Source organism: Callorhinchus milii, unplaced genomic scaffold, assembly GCF_018977255.1.
Source record: "Callorhinchus milii isolate IMCB2004 unplaced genomic scaffold, IMCB_Cmil_1.0 Scaffold24, whole genome shotgun sequence".
Taxonomy (NCBI): domain Eukaryota; kingdom Metazoa; phylum Chordata; class Chondrichthyes; order Chimaeriformes; family Callorhinchidae; genus Callorhinchus; species Callorhinchus milii.
The window spans coordinates 4,227,844-4,249,057 of NW_024704765.1; the positions used below are offsets into that span (position 1 = coordinate 4,227,844).

At 48.6% G+C, this 21,214-nt stretch overlaps 2 protein-coding genes across 9 annotated transcripts in view; one reads left to right on the forward strand and one right to left on the reverse strand.

The window, feature by feature from the left end:
- Nucleotides 1-12,578, forward strand: part of zgc:154075 (uncharacterized protein LOC556929 homolog) — a 28,256-nt gene extending 15,678 nt beyond the window's left edge. For 4 of the 8 annotated variants that reach the window (XM_042343525.1, XM_042343520.1, XM_042343526.1 and 1 more), the window contains 4 exons: nucleotides 2,509-2,607; nucleotides 7,320-7,447; nucleotides 11,306-11,462; nucleotides 11,725-12,578. In XM_042343525.1, the coding sequence (XP_042199459.1) occupies nucleotides 2,509-2,528 (20 nt within the window). In that variant the 3' untranslated portion in view covers nucleotides 2,529-2,607; nucleotides 7,320-7,447; nucleotides 11,306-11,462; nucleotides 11,725-12,578. Of the gene's footprint in view, nucleotides 1-127; nucleotides 220-2,508; nucleotides 2,608-3,274; nucleotides 3,443-4,584; nucleotides 4,614-7,319; nucleotides 7,448-11,305; nucleotides 11,463-11,724 lie in introns of those variants that run through there. The other 4 variants (XM_042343524.1, XM_042343521.1, XM_042343522.1 and 1 more) reach the window with 4 other exon arrangements.
- odad1 (outer dynein arm docking complex subunit 1) lies at nucleotides 11,935-21,146 on the reverse strand. The gene is made up of 15 exons (XM_042343787.1): nucleotides 20,932-21,146; nucleotides 20,189-20,272; nucleotides 19,850-19,949; nucleotides 19,479-19,668; nucleotides 19,002-19,124; nucleotides 18,555-18,668; nucleotides 18,320-18,387; nucleotides 18,002-18,189; nucleotides 16,131-16,265; nucleotides 15,539-15,621; nucleotides 15,283-15,451; nucleotides 14,296-14,459; nucleotides 13,935-14,038; nucleotides 13,313-13,406; nucleotides 11,935-12,003 (listed from the first exon to the last, which is right to left on the reverse strand). Exons 2-15 carry the CDS (start codon nucleotides 20,253-20,255, stop codon nucleotides 11,935-11,937), a joined length of 1,668 nt encoding a protein of 555 aa, XP_042199721.1. The 5' UTR covers nucleotides 20,256-20,272; nucleotides 20,932-21,146.
- Between the last annotated feature and the right edge of the window lie 68 nt (nucleotides 21,147-21,214).

The following is a 21,214-nucleotide window of genomic DNA, read 5'->3' on the forward strand; positions in this document are numbered from 1 at the left end:
CGCCTTTGTTTACCTAGCAGTAATAGGAACCCGGTTGTTAAGTCGATTGGCGTATCGCTTTTCCAGAGGTAATAATCCCTAACAAAAACAAATAAATAATAATAAATCTCTCCCCACTTTTGTCCAGCCTGACGGTGCAGCTGATCGTTGTATCGACTGGGCTGTGAGCAGACCTGCCCTTTCTCTGCTAAGAAACTTTACCTGGAAGGAGTGAAGCGGGTAAGCAGAGCAACTGGTGGAATCCTCGCTGGGAGCGCTCTCTCTCTCCTCATGCCGGCGGCAATGTCATTGGTAGTAGCACTTTTGCCTCTTGAGTCAGAAGGTTGTGGGTTTAAGCCCCATGTTGGGACTTGAACTCACAAAGTCTAAGACAACACTCCAGTGCAGCACTGCGGGTGCGATACATTGTCGGAGGTACCATCCTTTGGGTGACACTTTAACCCAAGGTCCTGACTGCCTGTTCAAGTGGATGTTAAAGATCTTATTGCACTACTATTTGACAAGAGAAGAGAGTTTCTCCCGGTGTCCTGGCCAAATAATTCCCCAAATAAAATTTCATGATTGTTTGAGGGACATTGCTGTGTGCAATTGCCTATTACAAACAAACAAGCAATTAATTTTACAGTAAAATCCTGTGAAGCGCTATAAGGACATTGTGGTGATGAGATGACGAATGTGTGCAGATTATTACAACTCAAGGTTTATTACTCCTGATTCTGTTTTTTGCTGACGCCAAGTTTGGTGATGCGAAGAGGTCAGATTCAGAGTTAGAGTCAAATCAACCGATTGGCACGTGTTAAGGCCAGACTCGATTGAGTCTAACATACTGTGCATGTGGTGCAGGGATCCAGTGCACCTGGTACATGCGGTGTCACTGCATGAGCGGACCGTACGTAATGTGGCTTTATTTTAATACAGTCAGGCAATGGGGAAGACATGGGCAGAAGAGGGGGTGGGGGGTGAGTGCTGAATACTAGTTCCGGTTGATTCCCTATAATCACCTGTGCTCTGACCATCAGCAGTGCCACAAAGACACCGGACACCAGTTACCATGGAGAGAGGGGACTTTGCCTCTGTCAGCCTGCTGGTACAAAGGTCATACAATTAAGGATGGCTTTGTTCACAGTTTTTACAGGCTACGCAAACTGAGCCATCTGCTCATTAAACCTGTGCGGGTGGGGGAGGGGGGTCACTAATGCGGTATGAATGACGAATGGGCATTTAAAAAGAGCGAGAGAGGCAAGAGGCTGAATGGGAGAGGGAAGGGCTGGGCTTCAGGCAGCCGCTTACAAAAGCTGGTACCTTCTGCTGGCATCGCTGGGATACAGCAGCACAGCTTAGCTATTGTGCCCCAGGGGGGAGGACAGACATCTGGTGAAGCGCTAGGGTTGGTAGCTCACTGGAGTAGGGGATGTTGCTGGCAGGCACTGTCTCAGCCATGTGAGACCCGGGGAGAGGGGTAGATGTGAAAGCTGATAGGAAAGCACCTGCTGAAATGAAAGGCCGATAATAAATGCCGTTAAAACTTTGGCTAAGCTGTGATGTGTGTTGCAGACGTTACACTGTGCTAAAGTGGCCAGTGGTATAAATGCTGGGACTCGACTCAGTGCTGTTTTCACCACGAGCTCTTTACAAGGAATGTTGTCGAGGTTGGAGTTCCAGTGCAGTGCTGAGGGGGCTGGTGTAGGATGGTGCTATCATTCTGGGAGATGTCTGCCCGTTTAGGTGAAAGTTGAAGATTCTACAATACGATTAGAAAAGAGAATTTGCCTGGTATCCTGGCTGACAGTTCTCTAGACTAATTTATCATTCACCTAAAAAAGAATAATTTTGTCACTCAATTCACGACTGTTTGCTGTGCGCAATTGGCTGCTGCGTTTCGGCCACAACATATGCAGTCAATTCACTTTATAATATATTCTGTGAAGCGTTTTGAGATGTCTCGAAGACGTGATAAAGTGCTATATCAAATGCAAGGATTATTATTAATTTCTCACTCACCTCATGTGTTGTGATTTACTGTACTGCACAACAATCCCTGTAAAGTGCTCTGATACGATTCAGTGTTACAGGGGTTGTACAAATGGGAGGTTTGTTTATCCGTTTGCTGCTCAGGGTAACACAGGGTGGCCTGTCTCGGTTATCTGTGAGGGAACGAGCATCGATGTTGAATTGGTGACTGCGGCACTTCACACTGGCCCGTACGGGAGATGCATTTACGAATGCGATAATGATTTCATCACCAATCAGGTAACTGACATAACAACAACTTGCATTTATCAAGCGCCCCTCACACAGGGCAGTGTCCCAGAGTGCTTAGACTTGCCACCGTGCTCAGTGATGAATCTCCAGGTGATTTTCTATGTAAATGTGAACAGAACGTGTGCTCCAGGCTGTACCTGATGTGTGTACAGGGAGCACTGAGTCCTGTCATGGGGAATTTAGCTGCCGATGTATAATAACAAGCTCTCAACTGGATATTGATGGTTGGCTCTGGCCTGCTCGCAGGTTGTGAACATGGAGTTTGAAGGTGTGGTGACATCGAGCTTCAGGATGATGGCATTCACTGAAATGTGCGCAAGGAAGACGAGAATTTACAGAACAAAGGTAGGCTTCAAAACCCTCTGGTGCACCTCAACTTGCCCTCTTCTCCACTCATTTGCTGGAGGGAGTCTCCCAGCCATTGGGAAGGTATTTAAGGGGTGGCTTTTTCTGACCTATTCACTCTTGAAGCCTGACTAAATAGGATTTAGATTAGGTTCTTACGTTGTCAGGCTGAGTCGGTGAGAAACTGAGAAACTGACCATGGGAAAAGGAAGGGGCTGAGAGTGACGGTGGCTGCGAAGTGACAGACCGCAGGCCTGATCCTCTCCCACCTCCCCACCCGAGAGAGAGGCTGCAGGGATATTTCTGTGCACCGCAGCAGACACAAGTCCCCTCCCCCCCACCCCACCCCCTGTCTATTTCCTCTCCACTTTTACAATTTTCTTTCTTTACCTTTTTAATTTGCAAAATTTCCTTTTACATTCCTGTAAAAGGAAATGTGGTTCCTGGTCAATAATTCCCCTAATTCCCATTTACCTCACCCGCCCCGCTGCAAAAAATCTAAATGGGCTATCTCACCTGTGTGCCTGTGTGTGTGTGCCTGTGTGTGTGAGTGTGTGCTCTCTGTTCGTTTGTTTGTATGTGTGTGCGTGTGCGCCTGTGTGTGGCAGTCAAGCTATTGCTGTCACAGATTGGCTGCCACATCCACCTACAAATATACACTCAACAGCAATTCCCTGTGGAGGGGCCCTTTGAGAACATCAGTGTTACAGGCGCTGTAAGAAATGCACACCATTATCATCAGGCAGGATGCAAATATCACAGTGCGGGGGAGGAGGAAGTAGCCTCGGAGAACACACAACGAGATGTAGCTCTGCTATCCACGCCGTGTGCGGAATGTGGGCGTCAGGCCTCATACAGTGAACCTGCTGAACCTCAGCAACGCTGCCTGCAGCATCACCTGCTGGTAATAACAGCATCTACAGCCTGTGTTCACTGCAGCTTGCTTTGCGCCTCATTACTGGTGGCTGCGAGCTCCTGTGGGATCTAAAGTGGCGGGAAACAGTCCATCAGAATGGCGAGGGGCGCCGTACGTTTAGGGGAGTTTTGGTTTTCATGAGCCTGCCACGTAGGTCACTGTGCTGAGGCTGGCGGGCCGGCCGGGGACTGTTTAGTGTCAGTGATGATGTTACCTGTGGCACAGACAGGCCCTGCCCCCAGCTGGGAGCAAAGCAAAATCTAATGTGCACGAGACAGCCAAGGGTCTACTGCAGCTGAATTTACTCTTTCCCCTGAGGCTGAATGAAGACCAAAGTTTTACACACGCACCAAAGCGAGAGAGAGAGAGAGAGGGAGAGGTGCTTGCCGCAGGTCTGTGGCTGCTCTGTAAATGGGCCACATCGCTCCTCCTCGACCTGTGTTCAAAGTCTTTGAGTGTGGCTCAAGCCTAATACTAAACATTCAATAGTGCGTTTTCACATCACTGCACAACCGCCTCTGTTTCCTGTTCATAGTCAATGATAAGGCTAGTAACTGAGTCTTCTCCTCTACACTGGCTGCTGCTGTCAACACAGAAGACCAGATATTTTCACATGGCTTTACTCAGCCACTGCAAACACACTATTCTGTTGTGTTTCACAATTCCGCTCCCATAATTTGGCAGCGGAAAATGGACAAGCTTGAATGTCTTACATCATGATATTACTGATGCCAAGACTCTATGCAGGCACACACTGTCCTTGGGCATTGACGTGCTGTCCCTGGCTCCATCGGTAACACTTTAATAATAATAATCCTTGCATTTGATATAGCGCCTCATCACATATTCAAATCGTCTTAAAACACTTCACAGAATATACTGTTAAGTGAATTAGCTGTAAATTTTGTGGGCGAAACTCAGTAGCCAATTACGCACAGGAGTGCGTATCGAGTGACTACATTTTTGCATTTTAAAAAAAATAAAAAAATAATTTTTGAAGGGATTATTACTCCCGGAAAAGCGATCCGCCAATCAACTAATAACCGGATTCCTACTTCTAGGCAAACAGAAGCGTGTGAAGTAAGGAAACTTGCCTAACATTTTGCTGTGCCCGGGAATCAAACCCAGGTCCTGTCCCTTGCGAGGCAAGAGATTTTTTAAATCAGCACCTCTGGAGACAATGTAGTAAATGTGAGAGCACTGGATTTCTGTGACGCAGCATATGTGCTGTGCGATTGGGAGAGAGGCACACACACACACACAGAGTGAGCGAGACTGCTCTGGGTGCATTTGTTGACGTTGATCTGATCATCTTCATTCAGCGTTTGGTTTGATACCTCTCAATTGGGGGGGGAAGGAAAAAAATAACTTCTTGACGTTTTTGTGATTAAAACTTTGTTCCGTGAAATGCAACGTTTTACAATTGGTTGGCCAGCTACTTTAAACCAACAAATCACAGCTGACTGCTTGAGGGCGAGCCTGTTATTCGATAATTCCAGGGTAAAAGCATTTTGCCATTGGCCAGTGAAGCCAAATTCCAAACCACATTCGGTTACATAGCAACAGCTCTTAAAGTTGCAGTGTCGCTCCCAGTGTCTGCAGAATGTCCCAATATTTATAGAGTGCCTTTCATGCCAGGGAAATGTCTGTAAAACAAAATGGGATTAATTGGAAATGGTGGCTTGATTTCTTTCTGATGTGCTGGTGTGTCATGTGGAGAGAGAGAGAGAGAGACGGAGAGTGAGGAATTTTGGACCGTCAAAATTCTTGCTGTCTTAGGAAATGAAGAGGGGAGTCAATAGCAACGTCAATAGCACTCGCCTCGCAAGCGAGAGGACCTTGGTTCGATTCCAGGGCAGAGCGAAACATTGGGCAAGTTTCCTTACTCCACATGCCTCTATTTACCTAGCAGTAAGTAGGAACCCAATTATTAGTCGATTGGCGGATCGCTTTTCCGGGGATAATAATCCCTTCCAAAAAAATAATAATTAGGTCACTCAATCCGCAACTGTTTGTGGGACACTGCTGTATGCAATTGGCTGCAAATTTCGCCCACAAAATATACAGTCAATTCACATTACAGTATATTCTTTGAAGTGCTTTGAGACGTCTCAAGGATGTGATAAGGTGCTACATCAAACGCAAGGATTATTATTATTAGACGAGGGAGGGAGAAGCTATTATCTTTTGCAGAACTTTGTGCTCAAGAGCTACAGCCCTGCCTTAGCGTAAGAGGGCGCGACAGAGCCTTACCCTAACTGCCATCACTCTTAAAAAAACAATGAAGGTGTGTGTGCCTACTGATTAGCATCTCCCTGTTCTATAGGACTTCTGTTCATGAACACGCCTCTACCAGCTGCTTAGCATCACATCATAAAAAAAGCAGTAACACTGTACCGCATCTGGCCCCTTTAGCTCCATGGCTCTGCTCTGTACCATGCTCTGTGGCTCGGCTCTGTGGTTGTTTGTGTCTGTGCCTGTAGTATTGTTTGGTTACAGTGCGTCCCTGCAACTCGAAGGAGATCCTCCACAGACGTTGACTGATGCCTGCAAACCTAGGGCACAGCACAACCCGCTGGGCACGCAGAGTACTGCATAGAGCCTGGAGTACCCAGCCAGCGGTAAAGAGCTTTCAGTGTGCACAGAGCAGCCCCGGACACGGAGAGAGGCCGTCTCAGGTTGCTTCTTCAACACCTGGCTGTCAGGATTCCCGAACAACTTGTTCTTTTTCGATTGCTTGTTAATTACACCTCTGTTAAGGGCACCCATAATTCCCTCAGAACACAAGCATTTGCACATGGTTTACACATGGGACATAATAGATCCAAGATTGAGTATCTGGCCTGCATTATGCCCCCTTGTTGTCTGAGTTATTCAGAAATCAGGAAGGAAATGAGGGCTGAGCCCTGTACATGCTCCATCCCCCAGCCCTGGGCGCGCTGTTCACAGCCTCATTAGTGAGATTAGTGGAGAGAGACTGAGAGTCTGTACTGGGGGAAGGGATGAGAGAGCTTCCTGCTTGTGAGTTCAGGGCAAACCTGACTGTCCTGAGAAGACACCTGTTATAATCAAGGCTGGAACTTTCCCTTTATAAATTAGCAAAGCTCAGTGCCCATCTGATGCTTCCAGTTGGCAGGTGTGTGTCTCTGTGCCTTTCTCCCTCCATTCCACTCCCTATCACTTTTTCCATTTGTTATTTTTCCTCTATTTCGCTCTCTCACTCATTCTCTCGCTATCTGCTGTAGTGTGGAATGGAAGTTTGAAGATCACAGGCGGGCTGGGGCTGGGCTAGGTTTGGAGACATCATGCTCCACTCCCAGTATTGTGCTTGGCTTCCAGCCAGGATCCGCCCTGTGCACGTCCTTTGCGGAGATGAAGATCTGAAACCATAAGTAACATAAACAACGTTTATGTGATCTTCAAGCGTTTAGCCTGGTGTGTGGCTCAAGCCATAGTTGAGCCTGCCTGTTCCCTTTTATTTCTGTGGCTTTTCCCCTCCTCTGCTCTGGGTACACTCCAGTAACAGGGTCCATTGCCTGTTTGTGTTTTAGCCCAGATAGAGTATCTGAAGGGTATTCAACAGGAGGTGGGGAGGGCATATCAGTTAGCCTCATCCTGTTCTCATCCACACAAACCGTCCAGCCCGGGAGTGGGGGTTAACTTGATATTGATCGAGAGCAGGAACCAGGTCTGTTTTCTCCCGCTTCCCAACCCAGAGTCATTGAGGCCAATGTGAGCGCAGCATCTCTCCTCCCCAGTGCTGACTAGAGATTGAAACTTCTTTTTCCATTTACAGGAAGATGATTTGAGAGTTGTTTGTTCGCTGAGTTGAGTCTCCACCCACTTGCTGCTGACAGCAGAACTGTGGTTAGGCTGCTCAGTGCTGAGTTGTGTGTGACAAGCAGAACCTCCCCCTGTTGTGTGGTAAGTGTCCCTCAGTTTTCATCAGCACAGGACACTTGTCCGTTAGACCAAGAGAATCGAAAGACCGGAAACCTCCCAGTTCCTGTTTAGAAACAGGCAGTTACAGGCTCAGTGCTCAATTTTTGAAGAGGAAATATATAAAAGGATACGAAGGGGAATGGGGTTGAGAGTAGAGACCACCAGTGGGGGAGCGAGCACCAGCACAGATACAATGGGGAGAGAGTAAGGAATGGGATTAAGAGTAGAGTGTTTCAGTGGGGGAGCACTAGAACGGACAGGATGGGGGTGGGGGCGGCAGAGTAGGGAATGGGATTAGACTAGAGAGCTCCAGTGGGGGAGTGAGCACCAGCACAGACATGATGGGTAGAGAGGAGCGAATGAGATTAAAGTAGAGAGCTCCAGTACAGACATGATGGGGGGAAGAGCAGGGGAATGGGATTAGAGTAGAGAGCTCCAATGAGTGAGCACCAGAACGGACACGATGGTGGGTGGAAATGGGATTAAAATTGAGAGCTCCAGTGGGAGAGTGAGCACCAGCACAGACACGATAGGGAGAGAGAACAGGGAATGGGATTAGAATTGAGAGCTCCAGGGGACTGAGCACCAGAATCGACACAATGGGGAAAGAGCAGGGAAATGAGATTATAGTTGAGAGTGCGCTTTAATGGAGGAATGAGCACCACTTTAGGTTTGCTGCCTCACTGCTCTGGTGTGATGTGGCGCTTGAAGGAACAGCTTGTTTCACAGTGGGTCAGTGCGGAGAGGAATGCCTGGCAGCTCTCACCCCAGAGAGTCTGGGTGCCTTTCCTGTAACTCCCTTCACTGCAGATAACGACACTTTGCTGGGAAGTGCTTTGGCCGTTTGATAAAAGGCCATTGTGTGGTTTTTATACCAGGTCCACACTGCACAGCCACTGTGTGTGTTTGCTCACTGATAATCTCTGCAATGATACTCGAAGTCAGACATACACTCGAAGCCAAATTCAGAAATATTTCAGGAATAAGATTAGAAACTAGGAGGTGACATTTATATTGAGGGGAGGTACTGAAAGGCATTCATGGACACCCCCCCCCCACACCCACACACCACCCAGCATTACTGGAGAGTATTAAAACAGCAAAATATATAGATAAGCAGACAGAATGGAGGGGTGGCAGTAAGACTGGTCATACAAAGCAATTCCTGGCGTGCAAGTTATTAATCCTCAACAATGTTGAGTTCCTGCCTTCCTGATGCTAACTCCAAGCTGTGATTGAAGTAATTGGAAACAGACTAGGAGGAAAACACAGCCCTGAGGCAAAGCGGGAGAGGAGGGGAGTGGGGAGAAGGAAGGGGGAGGAGAAGTGATGTAAACTCTGCCATATCACATTCACTCTGGATCAATTTAGCCTGAACTCACAGTGACCTTGTTGCATAGTAAGCCTGACTTAACGCAGGCACAATATCCTTTCACTTGGTATAGCGCCTTTCATTTCAGGAGAACATCTCAAAGCTCTTCACAAGATATACTGTAAAATGTGGTGGTCTGTGTATTTCCCAGGTGAACACAACAGCCCATTTGAACACAGCAATGACCAACAAACAGCCATGAAGTGAATCACCGCATGACAAATTCCACTTTTTACAGTAGTGCCACAGGACCTTTACCATCCCTCTCAACAGGCTGAAGGAACCTTGGCTTAGCATTTATAATAATAATAAATAATCCTTGCATTTGATATAGCGCTTTATCACATCTTCAAGACGTCTCAAAGCGCTTCACAGAATATACTGTAAAGTGAGTTGACTATTTTTTTGTGGGCGAAATGTGGCAGCTAATTGCGCATAGGGAGCTTTTCTCACTATAATATAATGATATTCTCCCCAACTCAGGCCTACTGTCCCTGCCCCCAATCGGTGGCTGAGCTGTCAGCTGCTCTCCACCCTAATACTGAAACCTCTTTAACTGTGTGTCCCCTCCTCCACTTAGCACCTAGCTTGGCCATCTGTACCATCCTTGTAAAAGGCACCCAGAAGTGCTCCGAGGTGAGCGGTGCTGTGTAAATCCAGCTGTTGCTGTTGTTTCCGAGGAATAATGTTGAGTAAAAGCTGTGCATTTCTAAGCAGGGATTTAGCGCATTAATGAGCTCCGATGCTATCATCCGCTGTCGGGGATTAGTGAGGCAGGCAGTCTGTGCTCCAAAACTGGGAGGTTCAGACTTCACTGCCAGCCAGCACTTTATTGCTCACTGTTTGAGAGACAGAGAGACGTACACACAGTAGGACGCAGAGGGAGTATGAGGGACAGAGAGCGAGAGAGTGATGCATCCAGGCAGGGAGACAGACAAGATAAACATATAAACACACACGGAGTGAAACGCACACAAAGAGTGAGAGAGACAGACAGACACACACAGAACAAGAGAGACACACACACACAGAGCAAGAGACAGACACGCACACTGCATAGGACAGACACACATACACACAGTGCGAGAGACAGAGACACACACAGACACACACACGGAGTGAGAGAGACAGATGCACACACAGAGTGAAAGTGATGTACACTGAAAAGGATTTGAAAAGATTTGACTGTTTTATGTAATCAACGCATGTCAGAGTGATTTCCTGGAATTGGGGTGGGGAATGGAAGCATAGGGGAAGTGGGGGCGAGGGAATAGGTCAATACTATCTCCATGGCAACTGGAGAAAAAACTTGGAATAAGATTACATTCAGATTAAAAACCACTCTGTTGCCATGGCATTACCCAGGAAGAGTGAAAAGAGCTGCTGGAGCTCAGTGATGATCAGCCAGAGCGAGTGTCACATTGCCTCTCTTACCTCGTACTCCCTCTCCTCCCTGCCTTGCTGTCATTTCTGTGTGAGCCCAGACAGTGGGTGACCTCAGGCGATTCGAACCTCAGGGGCTTCACAGGTTTGACCTGACGTCCAAATCCACCCATGTTCCAACGGGGATCCGTGAGAGGGGCACCAGGCTGCTGTTGGTCCTCTTCCCCAGCCCAAGTGCAGTTCTCTAGCTCGGAGGTTAGAGCATTTGCCTCGCAAGTGAGAGGACCTGGGTTCAATTCCTGGGCAGGGCGAAACCTTAGGCAAGTTTCCTTACTTCACACTCTTCTGTTTACCTAGAAGTAAGTAGGAACCGGGTTGTTAGTCGATTGGCGGATCGCTTTTCAGGGGGTAATAACTCCTTCAAAAAAATAATAATAATTTGGTCACTCAATCCATGACTGTTTGTGGGACATTGCTATGCGCAATTGGCTGCCGAGTTTCACCCACAAAATATACAGTCAATTCACTTTACAGTATATTCTGTGAAGCGCTTTGAAACGTCTCGAAGACGTGAGAAGGCACTGTATCAAATGCAAGGATTATTATATATCATTAACTCAGCGCAGACTTGCCTGTCCGCACAGTAGTACTCTCCTGCCACCAGGTGGTGCTAACAGCATAACTGGCACCATCTAGTGGCACAGTTTGAAATCATTTCCCGTTCCTCCTCAGTGGGTCTTCAGCTCCCCTGAAGCTTTAGTGCCCAGAATCTGAGACATCCTAGCATTACAGACACTGCACGGATCATTATATTGCAGGGACTGCGATGACGAGGGAAGCAAAGACGCTGCTTGTTCTGTCGTGACTTGCTCTTGAGTGCTCAACGTCATCGATACAACCTGGGAGGGTGAAATTTACTGGTGTGTTCCTCCCATGCACAGGTTGAGAGGAGGGGTACTGAAGCTCTGCAAGCCATTTCCTCACACTCCCATCCCCACCCACATGTAACGGGCTTTCGGTCGGTTGTGTGAAATACTATGAGACGCTCTCTCTTTCTCTTGTAATGTAAGTTGTTGTTGTTCCAGGGAGCTGTCCTGTGAAGGTTAGGATGAGGTGACGGTGTTTGACTTCCTGACACAGACACAGCACACTCTGGATCATTCTGCTTTGCAAAACACACGACTCCGGGATCCCGGCGGGGCTGACTACTACCTGATGGATTAGTTCATCACAGCTGTGGCGGTACATACGCTCTGTGTAACATATGGTGAATGTAAACATGGAATGTAATGTTTTCATGGAGTAATGTCATAAATCAACACAATGTTTCATTGCAAATTCTTTAAGATTTTATTCTGAAATTGCAAGCACTGAAGTGACAATGATCACAGTGCAGGGGGGAGCGAGTGTCAGGCATTGGGGAACCACTTTGGGTGACTGCGGGGGTGTGTATGCTGTAAGGAGCTAGTCACCATATGACCTTCCTTCTCCCTCTGCTTCACAGAGAAATGATCCATCCAGACAGGCCCCGAGGAGACCCTGGCAAATCACTTGCTCGTGTTTGATGCTGAGCGATCGCGGAGAGGGACGTGTCATTACTGTGGACAGGAGGCTGCCCCAGGGGCACAGATGTGATCTGGTCCCAGTGTGTGGAGCGTGAAACCCAGAAATTAGCCAGCGACGGTCCCCATCCCCGCCCGACGATCGAGGCCGCTCAGTGCTTCAGTTGTGGGCGGTAGGACTGAAAACCTTTCTTCAGCGCCTTCTCCTCTTTTCTGATCACCTGAGACAGTGAAGAGTTGTGAGAATTACAGGACATTAACTTTTGTGCACCTGCCTGCCCCCACCCCTCCTTCTGCTGGCTCAGTTCCAGGGCGTTCTGTGGCCCCCTCACTTCGTGTCGCCATAAGCGGGGCTCTGATCATAGTTGTCAGGCTCGATGGTGTCTCGATGACCTGATTAGGCGCTATATCAAATGCAAGGATTATTATATTATAGTTAATGGTTATTATGTCTGAGTAAAACCCAGATACATCTTCATAGAATCATGGAATTATACAGCACAGAAGGAGGCGATTCGGCCCATCGTGTCTCTACCGGCTCTTTGAAAAGAGCTACCTAATTCAATCCCACTCCCATGCTCTCTCCCCATAGCCCTGCAAACTTGTCCTCCCCAAATAATTATCTACTTCTCTCTTAAAAGTTGTTATCAAATCAGCTTCCGCCACCTTTTCATTTCCCCACATCCTGAGAATGTTTTACCCCTGTCATCCTTCAGGCTGTGGTGAAAATCCTGCATGAAGAGCAAGGAGAGAGCTAATGAGTGCTCTCACAATAAATGTTGCTTTCACTGGACTTTAAAACTCAATGCCTTTTGTATCTTTTATTCTTTGCTGCTACTTGTTTAAACGCTGGTGTCGCAGGGCAAGAACACTCTTCTATTCCCTCCTGTCACCTTGTTTCCCACTTTGCTCAGGTTCAGCTTAGGGTCTGTGAAGTGCTATGAGACATTGCCCCGTGTATCAGGCCTGCACTGCGTCAGTCTTTTCATGGGAGTCTGTGGTTACAGGGAATCATCCCACTCAGCTCCTGTTAACACTGCAAGCCAAAGCCTGAACGAGCAAGGTGGCCCGAGCTGGATAAGCTTGTCAGACAGCAAATATCAATGGCAAGCTATGCAGTTTTAGCTGATTAGATTCCAGCAGTAACCCCAACACAAGCCTTGGCTCTTGGCAACCTTTACCTAATACTTTCCAAAATTAGGTAAGCAGGATTTGTCCCGCCAGGGAGAGAGCGTGCGTTCCATTCAGACACTCGGCTGACCAAACAAAATTGGTTACAGCAACACTAGGTGTTCAAACAGGAGAACTGCAACCTGCTCATTGATTTCCAGATCACAAGACCAAACTTCACCCGTTCTCAGCCTGAAGACCATTTAGAGGTAAACTAGGAGTAAGATGGAGCAGAATTTGGGGGAAATCTTTCAATTTAGCCTTACTTGGTAAGCCAGGTCTTTATATAGCAAAAAACTGCGTAAAGCCAGTTTCCAAATTCCAGTTAGAATCCCGCTCCACAAAGGCCACAAAACTTACCCCTTTCATTATTCGCTCCCGCAGTTCTGCCTGTGTCAGGGGTCTTTCTTCCTCGGTGCCCGGAGATTCCAACTCACTGTCATCATCATTATTGCTGGAAGAATTTTATTTTACAAGTTACTTTTTAAAAAAAATAAAGTGAAGATTCAGATCTCTGACTGACCAGCTCCTTGGGTCGTCCTTCTGCCGGGAAAGGCACTATACAAATGTAATTTGTTATTGTTGTTCAATGTTTTCTGGAATTCGTTTCCCACCCTCCCCCACCCCCGCGCCCCACCACCACCGCTCCCACCTAAACTAGATGCCTTGGCTCCATGTGAATTGAGCGTAGCAGTAATACATGGTTTGGGTCTCGTGCTTCCGGTCCCAGGTCCTTCCTGCAGCAAGGGATGCCACGAGACAGCTGGTGACACGATAGGCAGCCGGGGTTCTCACTTATTGTCTTAGAAACTCTGGGAAGTGGCGTGAAGGGTAATGGGGAAATGGAGGGAAAGACTGAGGAAAGACAGAAAGATTTGCACTTGTCTTGCCGCCTCACCCTTGGGATAACCCCCACCTCCACCCGGATATGCTTTCTGCTCTCCCCCAACCCCCCTCACCACAAATAAAATCAGGTACGAACCCGGTGGTTGGAGGCTCAATGTAGAGCGGTTGCATCGCACCCTCCAACTTCTGCCCTAACAGCAGCACGGCTGCTTCCCGGGGGTCGTACGGTCGGTCATAATCCTGAGAACCAGAGTCAGAGGTTACAGAGGCCAAGCAATCACCCGCTCGTCAACTGCAAACCTGGATTAGAGCGGAGGCTGGAGCCAGGCATAACGCCCAACGCCAGGGGACTGCAATCTCACTGCACCCCCAGGCCTGCACTTTCCCACGTGCTGAGCAACACTCCCCAGTGTAACATGTCACAGGACAGAAACTAGAAGAGCTGACATTACTCTGGAGGCAGCTGTATGCAGAGGTGCATGACAATGGCGGGTTACCTTGGAAGTGAGGTAGGACTGGATGGAGAGCAGCTGATTGGTGCGCTGCTCGATCAGGCCCAGGTACTGCATGATGGTGGTGTCCGTTATCCCACAAGACGATCCCAGCATATCGTCCAGGATGGAGCGATTGCAGCCGATTTTAGTGAAGAGCGACTCCGTCCCTGTGTGTGGAGCAAAACGCAAAACATTTAGGAGTGAAATCAGGAGGCAGTTTTTTCACCCAGAGGGCAGTGCCCCAAGGCTGTGGATGCTGGATCCATTCACATTTTCAAGACTGAGGTGGATAGATATTTGTTAGGTCAGAGGATCAATCCATTGTTTGTGGGACGCTGCTGTGCGCAATTGGCTGCCGCGTTTGCTCACAAAATATACTGCCAATTCGCTTCACAGTATTTTCTGTGAAGCGCTTTGAGACGTTGAGAAGATGTGATAAAGTGCTATATCAAATGCAAGGATTATTATTTATATTATCAAGAGATATGGGGCAAGGGCGAATAATTGGAGTTGAAGTACAGATCGGCCATGATCTTATAGAATGGCGGAACACGCTCGAGGGGCTGAAAGGCCTACTCCTGTTCCTCTATGTTCCTATGAACTTCTACATGCAGCCAATAGGTTTATAACAGGGAGAGACTGGAGACCATGAATTCAGAGCTACAGTTGCACATGGAAGCATATTCTGGATCTGAAAAGCAGCAACTTGTACTCTATAGAGTGCCCTGGTCAGAGGATGAATGCTATGAAGAGCTTCACAACTTTAGTCATTGAGAGCAGAAGGAGAGGGTTGGTTAAAGATTGTAGATCAAAGGTACAGTTACAGAGAGAGTTTTTCATGGGGAGAGAAGTTGTATTGACTGCAGACTCGTGGTTGCACGGAGGTAGTGAGGACCGCGAGTGTAGAGGCAAGTTGGGAAGAGAAAACGGGGAGAGGGAGGTTTGGCTCAGTTGTCAGCACGCGCTCCCTGTGCCCGAGCACTCATTTACCGGTCTTGAGCTGCTCCAGGATTTTGTTGACGGCCTTGACTCTCTCCTCATAGCCCGCAGCCTGATTGCTGGCCTCCTGCTGCTGCCTCTCCATCTGCTGACGCACTCTCTGCTGTTCCCACTGCAGCTCCTGCTCACGCTGCCTGAAGCCCGCAATCTCAGCTTGGAGCTGCCAGAGACACACAGCACGTCAGTGCCTGTTCAAACTCCTTGGTGTTAGAGTGGTAGAACTCCCGAGTAAACTCTCCATACTCACAGCAGCAATCTCCTCCTGCACTCTCTCAATCTCCGTGTTCTGCTCATTGATGTAACTGAACAGGGCAAAGTTCCGATCCTCAACTGAGGGAGAGACAGAGCGAGAGAATCAGCACATGACAGACCGGCTTCAACATTTACTCCCAACATTTGTAACTTTGTTCTTGTGTAAGACGGACTGCCTGATGTTGTCACTGACACCGACAGACAGGAACATGGGTTAATTGTAGAGGGAGCTTTACTCGGTCTCTAACCCATGCTGTCATTGACTGGGGAGTGTGGACAGACAGGGTAGAGAGAGCTTTCTCTAATCCTGACCTGGGAGTTTGGATGGACAGTGAAGAGGGAACTTCATTCTGTCTCTAGCCCTGATCTGGGAGTGTGGATGGACAGTGAAGAGGAACTTTACTCTGTCTCTAACCTGAGCTGTCTGTATCCCAGAATTGTGGGTGGATGGTGTAGAGGGGTCTCTCAAATATTTTGTCACTGTTTGATTTGTGAAAATCATCCACGTTGATTCCCACACATCCCGAATGTTACCTGACACAGGTATTGCCTCTCTGGATAGTTATTCCCATGGAAGACATTCTGACCTTCTATAAAGGTGTTGACCAGCACCTCCAGGTCCTCCTCCCCCGTCGCAGCTCGGATCTGCTGGAAGGCGGCCTCAAAGGTCTCCGCTCGTTCCTCCTTTGTCTCCTTTTGTCTTTTTGCCGATCCCTCGTCCTCTGTGGATGAGATCCCAGATTACTGTGCATTCGGATGAGATAGTGCGGGTAAGAGTAAATGTCCGTCTACACTCACGATCCATTGCTGAGCCTGGGGGCAGGGATAAGCGTAACAGTGTGATCACAATGGCAGCGGAAATCACAGCAATGAAGGGGAAGGTGGTGTGTGAGGGGGAAAGGAGAGAGGTTTTCAGAGGATTTGAAGGCAGCCAAAAAAGGCTTTGGATGAAGGGAGTACTCTTCCAGTTAGAGCAGAGTCAGAGGAGCAAAGAGCCTGGGATGGAGGAGGTTTAACAGCTGCTGTTATATAATAGTAATACTTGCATTTGGTATCGTGCTTTTCACATCTTCTAGATGTCTCAAAGCGCTTCAGAGAATATACTGTAAAGTGAATTCACTGTATATTTGTGGGAGAATCTTGGCAGCCAATTGCACACAGCAGCGTTCCACAAACAGTCATGGAACGAAAAAAAATTATCAAAAAAAAATTATCAAAAAATTATCAAAAAAAATATTTTTCTTGAGGGATTATTATGAAGCATGTGGAGTAAGGAAAGTAAGGAAAGAAAGTAAGGAAACTTGCCCAAAGTGTCGCTCTGCTGGGAATCGAACCCAGGTCTCTTGCGAGGCAAGTGTTCTAACCACTGAGCTACAGGACTCCTCAACTGAGCTACAGGACTCCTCAGGAAATGCCTTGGCTGTGCTCTGATAGTGAGCGCAGACAATTCACATGATGCTCACATCCTGAGGAACAGGAGGAGGCCATTCAGCCGTGAGGCTGTGCAGACAGTTTACCAATTCATGGTGGAATCCCCCCTTTTCCTCTTCCTCCTGCTTCCCCAAGTAGCTCTCCATTTCTCTACTAAAAACTGCGCAGAGTCTGCATGTGAGTGTGTTGCTGGGGTTGAGTTTCAAGACTGAGGTGGATAGATATTTGTTAGGTCAGGGTATCAAGGGATATGGTTTAAAGATGGATAAATGGAGCTGAGATACAGATCAGACATGATCTAACACAATGGTGGAACAGACTTGAGGGACTGGGGCTGGCTATGAGTGTGGGGCTGGGGCTGGGTGTGGATCTGGGGCTGGAGTTGGCTGTGAGTCTTGGGCTGGGGCTGGGGCTGGGTGTGAGTGTGTGGCTGGGGCTGGGTGTGAGTGTGTGGCTGGGGCTGGGTGTGAGTGTGTGGCTGGGGCTGGGTGTGAGTGTGTGGCTGGGGCTGGGTGTGAGTGTGTGGCTGGGGCTGGGTGTGAGTGTGTGGCTGGGGCTGGGTGTGAGTGTGTGGCTGGGGCTGGGTGTGAGTGTGTGGCTGGGGCTGGGTGTGAGTGTGTGGCTGGGGCTGGGTGTGAGTGTGTGGCTGGGGCTGGGTGTGAGTGTGTGGCTGGGGCTGGGTGTGAGTGTGTGGCTGGGGCTGGGTGTGAGTGTGTGGCTGGGGCTGGGTGTGAGTGTGTGGCTGGGGCTGGGTGTGAGTGTGTGGCTGGGGCTGGGTGTGAGTGTGTGGCTGGGTGTGAGTGTGTGGCTGGGGCTGGGTGTGAGTGTGTGGCTGGGGCTGGGTGTGAGTGTGTGGCTGGGGCTGGGTGTGAGTGTGTGGCTGGGTGTGAGTGTGTGGCTGGGTGTGAGTGTGTGGCTGGGGCTGGGTGTGAGTGTGTGGCTGGGGCTGGGTGTGAGTGTGTGGCTGGGTATGTGACTGGGTGTTTCTCGTGTGTGGGGCAGGGGAGAGAGTGAGGTGAGTACTTGCCCCTTTTGCGGGTGCTGTATGGGCGTATCTCCTCCGAGGGTCGCTCCTGGGTTTTGATGGCCATGAACTCCTTCAGCTTGCGGTCGTGGTCAATGACTCTCTGCAGCTCTTTCATCTCGGCTGCATGTAGAACAAGATCCTTCTCCGCCTTCTCCTTCAGCTGCACCATCTTGGTCTGCGCGTCATCCCTGCTCAGTGGGCCAGAGACGTAGCTCAGTCCAGCTCCCCTAAACCCTTACCCCAACACCCACCCCACCTCCCCATCTCATCTCCCCCACCCTATCCCCAAACCCTACTCCTACCCCACCACCAGCTCACCTGGCATCATACGCTGCCGTGGACATGTCAATCACAGCACCAACTTCCTTCCGAGTTTCTTGCAGTTCCTTATTAAAGAGGAAGGGAATGTGAATACTGGGGAAGGTTACCTCCCTCCCCAATCCCTTCTCCCAGCCTGAGGTTGATGCCTGGCAGCGATTGGTCCTGGGAGAGAGATATTGAGAGAAACTCTCTCTCAGAGGGCAGAGGAGGAGCGAATGGGAACGGCACTTACCTTCTCTAGTTTGTGGTAGAGATGCTGAAAGCGTGAGCGCTCCATGCTCATTGTCCGGATCTCCTCCCGAAGAAGGGCGTTCTGGGTCAGCTGTGTGTTAAACCTGGTCAGAGTCTGTGAACAGCAAGGACCAGTGGCTCAATGTCATATACGGGAATTCCCACACCTGCTGGTGCTCGCTTCCCCACTGGAGCTCTCTCAACCCATTCCCTGCTTTCTCCCCATCCTATCTGCTGGTGCTTTCTCCCCTACTTGCATTTGCTACTCAAATGCATCACTTTACTTTTTATGATTTTTTTTAAACTGGAATATCGCTGCTTCTGAAACTAAAATGAAAGTAATTGGTCGAGTGCGATTAAACTAGAATCCTTTCTTTAACATTGGCACAACATGTGTGTGAAAGGGGCGTCAGAGCAAGACCCAAGGTCTGCTCTCGCTGATCCTCACCCTGTCCAGTGTGTTCTCCATCACCTTGACATCTTTCTGCGTTTGGGCGTTAATCTCTTTACTCTCCGTACATTTGCTCAATGCTATTTTCTGTTCAAGAAGTTTTTGTTCCAACTTTTTTATCTGTAGAAAAAAGGGGTTTAAATTAGTTTTGTTTATTTTTTGGGTGAATAATTTCTGCTGTAAAGCTCAGCGGCTGCGCTGATGTGGAGTGTGTGAGAAAGAGAGAGAGTGCAAACAGCACGAATGAGCTGTCTAGAGGTCATGCAATTGCCCTCCCTTGTCTCCTTCAAGGCACATCTCAAGACCCTGCTCTTCGACCGTGCCTTCGGCCACCCTCCCTGTCCTCCACTCTCCTTGATCCCAACCCCCCCCCCACCGTTGGGTCCAAATCCCTGATGGTCCAGCAACTTGGGAGGTCCTCCCGACATGAAAAGATTTTTACAAGTGTAATTTTGTATTGTAGTGGATTGCTACCTCCAGGTCCAACTCTACAATGGTCTGCCTCTCGCTGTCTATCTGCTCCTTCAGCTTATCCTGGGATTCCAGCTTGCTCCGAATCTTTTTCACGTACTCCTGGTGTTGCTTCTGCCTCGTTTGGCTCACACAGAGCTTTAGATTCACTGTCAGCTCCTCATCATCTTTCTCCAGTTTCTCAATTTCTGCCCTGACAAACCCAAGTTAGATACAGCACAGGTTAGACTTAGAGCAAGTCCACCCAGCACTCCCAGGTCAGGGATAGCACAGGTTAGAGACACAGTAGAGACCCTCTACACTGTCCGTCCACACTCCCAGGTCAGGATTAGAGACAGTGTAAAGCTCCCACTTAACATAGTCTGGATACATACAGCTGCTTCCTGATCAGCTCCTGGGACTCTACACTGTATGCCTGATGGTCGCCCTCCATGATCCGGAACTGGTGACGCAGCTTTTCCAGCTCACTTTGAGCTGTGGAGAGACAAATGACACCTGTGAGGGCGGGGAACGGCTGACTCTCCACAACCATGTAGAACATACATGTTTTAGGTTAATGTGTTCGTTTAACAGGGATTTAAATCCAGATTAGTATTCCCAAACCCATCTCACCCAACCCTCTCATCAGTACCCCATTTCTGCCTGCATCTTCCATCCCCAAATTCATTCTATCTCCTACCCCCACCCATCCACAAGCACAGAGTAGTTTATACCCAGTCCCTCCAGCTCCACATCACTGCTGTTGGATCGTGTGCTCGAGGCTGATCTCCCGCGAGGCATGTTGATCCCTCCAGTTTCTGTAAAATAAAGCCAGTCAACTCAGACTTGGGCAGGCCGCCAGGCACAGTATCACATTAGAATTTATGCTGCATTTTTTCTTTTCCAGAATTAATGCAATTTAATAAACTTATGTGACATTACATTTTGTTTTGCATTTGATGAGGCGCCTATGATATCCGAATGCCTTAAAGGACCCTTTTATAGGGCATTACATTCAGCAACAATGACACAGTCACTACACAAGTCACACAACACTGTGAAGTGCTTTGAGACGTTTCGACTGTATATATCAAATCAACTGTGTTTGCAGGCAAAAGCAGGGAAGCCAATATGCCCCCAGCATTGTCTGGAGGTTACTTGGAGGATTGTCGGCCAGGGCAAACACAAATAAAAAATTATCTTTTTGGAATGTGGAAAACCTGATCTGGTCCCAAACCTGGAGCTCCCATTGCCACTGACAGTCCGGATCGGCACTGAAGACCCATGGCAATCATTTTAACATTGTCTTCGTTGTAACCTGGATCGGTCCCCGTGGTGTTAGCAGCCACTAAACAAAGTCATCAATGGTGACCACCACCACCAACAGCCAGTCAGTCTTGTTACAAATGAACTAAGATCATATCAGTTGTAAAACTCGCCTCCAGCCTGTTTTTCTCCGCAAATGACCTTCAATTACCTGTCTTTGTCGGTTTTCCCAGCTGGAAAATTCCCAGTCCGTTTTCAATGTGCAGTGTTTCCAGCCACGATAGCTTTGTGTTAAGTTTCAGCAAAGGAGTTGTTAGCAACAGTCGCTGGGTGGCGAGAGGCCAGCCAATCGGCAATGCGTTGTGCTGGTGAGTTGTGCATGTAATTGAGACTGCAACAGCGAGACAGAGCTGTGAAAGCAGTGACTAGCCGAGGTCAGTGTGAGCGCATCGGGGAGCCCTCTCCCTACAGGAGATGGGGGGCTGTCCCATGTC

Excerpts from the sequence above, each read along its gene's own strand:
- odad1 (XM_042343787.1), bottom strand. The coding sequence starts at position 20,255 with ATGCCTCGCGGGAGATCAGCCTCGAGCACACGATCCAACAGCAGTGAT. Across the intron at positions 15,452-15,538 it reads TGCAGGAGGAGATTGCTGCT|CTCCAAGCTGAGATTGCGGG; the intron begins GTGAGTATGGAG and ends TGTCTCTGGCAG. Across the intron at positions 14,039-14,295 it reads AGTCCTACCTCACTTCCAAG|GATTATGACCGACCGTACGA; the intron begins GTAACCCGCCAT and ends TCTGGTTCTCAG.